The sequence below is a fragment of the Octopus bimaculoides genome, chromosome 25 (assembly GCF_001194135.2).
Source record: "Octopus bimaculoides isolate UCB-OBI-ISO-001 chromosome 25, ASM119413v2, whole genome shotgun sequence".
Lineage (NCBI taxonomy): Eukaryota > Metazoa > Mollusca > Cephalopoda > Octopoda > Octopodidae > Octopus > Octopus bimaculoides.
The window spans coordinates 358,651-361,159 of record NC_069005.1 but is presented as its reverse complement, the minus strand read 5'-3'; the positions used below and the strand labels follow the sequence as shown (position 1 = coordinate 361,159).

Genomic DNA, 2,509 nt, shown 5'->3' with positions numbered 1-2,509 from the left:
TCTCTCTCTCTCTCTCTCTCTCTCTCTCTCTCTCTCTCTCTCACACTTTACTCCCTCTCCACATGGATATCCTTTCCAACATTTCCTGACCCTCATTTGTACCAAGTCAGTCCCTTGCTGTTTTGGCAAAACCTTGGCATAAACATCTCTCTTCTGAAACTTTTTTTTTTTTCCAGGTTGGCCATGACAACTGGGTACGTGGTTTGGTGTTCCACCCTGGTGGCAAATTCATTCTAAGTGCATCTGATGACAAGACTATCAGAACCTGGGATATCAAGAATAAACGCAACCAGAAGACACTAAATGCCCACCAGCATTTTGTTACATCATTAGGTAAGAACAACGATGCTTCATTTTTTTCATTCAATAACATTTTGGTTTTCCTTTCTTTCTGTCAAAAAACCAAAATATTTGATTCAATGCCTGGGAAGAATTCTTGCTGGAAGATCTTTTTTTTGTGTCTTTTGGCTGCTGACTTTGGGTTTGAGACCAGATGTCGATCACTACACTTTTCATCTCTACTGTTTCAATAATCTTGCTCTCTGATTGTCTTCTGGTGTCTTTTTTCTGAATGGGTACCAGCATCAGACCAAACTATTTCTAAACTAAGGATTATCACTTTTCATAACGCCACATTACACTTAAGTCTTCTCCTGTTTATGCATCTCGGAGTCAATCTCATAACACTTGGAAACCATTCAAAGTCTTCTCCTTTCAACAGAATTATATTCCCTAATGTCTCTTTGATTGCTATATTCTTTGGCCATCTTTAAGTACCCTGACCTACCTACATGAACATTTCGCTTGCTTTGAAATGATTTTTGGTTTTTTTTTGTATCTAATGGTTTCCACACTCTGGTGTGTTGTCATCATCTATAAAACAGAAGTTCCTTAGTGTAAATAAAATGTTCTAACATCTAACAAACAAATACATGCAACAAGTACCATTTTTGATTTGCAGACTCCTTTGCTCTGTGGCTAACAATATCTGTGTGTGTGTGTGTGTGTATTGTTTGTGCTTATGTAAAGTTTAGGCATAAAAACAGTTTCACATTAAACTGAAGGGTTACTGAATGCTTTTAGGTAGAAGTTATATTTTTTTTGCCTTTTTTTCCCCCATAAGGAAAAGGCTGACTGTGATTTAGAAGGCTTCAACATACACAACACCATCTTCAAACAGTCTGCCGATGGTGAACAAATTGGAACTTTGACGTTACTGTCAGCTTTTTACCTTGTAAAAATTTCCGTACATAAGCACAAACCTCCATCTATTTTCTCTCCTGATTTCGTTTTCATAGCAGAATCTATGCTGGAAATGTCAAATACTCCTTCCATTTTTCCTGACCATCAAACTAATACATCTTGTTTGTTCTTCTCTCACCTGTCTTTTATTATTATTTTTTTGTATCATTTTGAAACATATATTCAACTAGATCAACTATCAATTTATTACAACTGTTAGTTTCAGATAGAGTTAATCCTAATAATCCATTTTAATAGATAAGACAGTTTCACCAACTCTTTACAAAGTAAACGTTGAAATGAAATCAATAGTTAATCCACCATTAGACTCTGCTTTTTTTTCTATTGAGTCCACTATTGTTTAACCTTGCTCCATATGTATCTTATAAATAAAAAGACAAAAGTTTTTTCCATTTTTCTTTTCCCCCTTTCTCATTTTTCTTTTTCCTTTCATTTTCCTCTTTTTTTTTGTCTTTTCTCTTTCGTTGTTTTGTGTTGATTGTTTCTTATTGTCCTGCTCACCTTGTTTCATCTCTCTCTCTCTCTTTTTCGGAGGACAATAGCTTTAAAAGATCTATACATGTAATAATCTTCTGTCTGTTTTCCTTATTATGTAAGAAATCATTAAAATGCTGTTAGAGAAATGATTCTTATGGTTGAGGCATTGAACTGCTGGGCAGAATCAGGAGTTGCACAGAAGACTTGTTGCTATTTCTCCCGGCTCTTTACATTCTGATTTCAAATGCCAACAAGATTGACTTTGTTGTTTGTCAAGCCCTTCGGTTAATGTAATCAACTTTACCTTTCTTCCCACTAAAACTGCTGGCCTTGTACCTTTGGTGCAATGGTGCCCTCTTGAAGTCAGTGGATCTACAATCATAGATTTTATTCCTTTCTCTTGTTGAATAATTCACATTCTGTAACTGTTTTCTTACCATATTTATTTCAAAATATACTGGATTTGTTCCTATCAATTTTGAAATAAACAAAGAATTTAGTAAAATAACTTTGCCATTGTAAAGTTGGTGTTTGGAAAAGAACTTTTGATGGGACATATTTATTTAAATCAGTTGAAAACTGGTCCTTTTTGTGAGAGAAAAGAGAACCAGAGGCGTTATTGGATTGGTTTGTTTCAAAAGGGTTCAGAAAGAACAAATATCATGATCTATTCAGTTTCTTCTCAGCTCTAAATCTCTAACTTTGCCATGATTGGTGTGTGTGTGTGTGTGTGTGTGTGTGTGTGTGTGTGTGTGTGTGTGTGTGTGTG

At 35.2% G+C, this 2,509-nt stretch overlaps 1 protein-coding gene across 2 annotated transcripts in view; it reads left to right on the top strand.

The window, feature by feature from the left end:
* The window catches only part of LOC106869563 (lissencephaly-1 homolog), a 62,885-nt gene that overhangs the window by 58,976 nt on the left and 1,400 nt on the right, over positions 1 to 2,509 (top strand). For both annotated transcript variants that reach the window (XM_014915355.2, XM_014915356.2), the window contains exon 12: positions 177 to 333. In XM_014915355.2, coding sequence (XP_014770841.1) covers positions 177 to 333 — 157 coding nt within the window. The remainder of the gene's footprint in view (positions 1 to 176; positions 334 to 2,509) is intronic.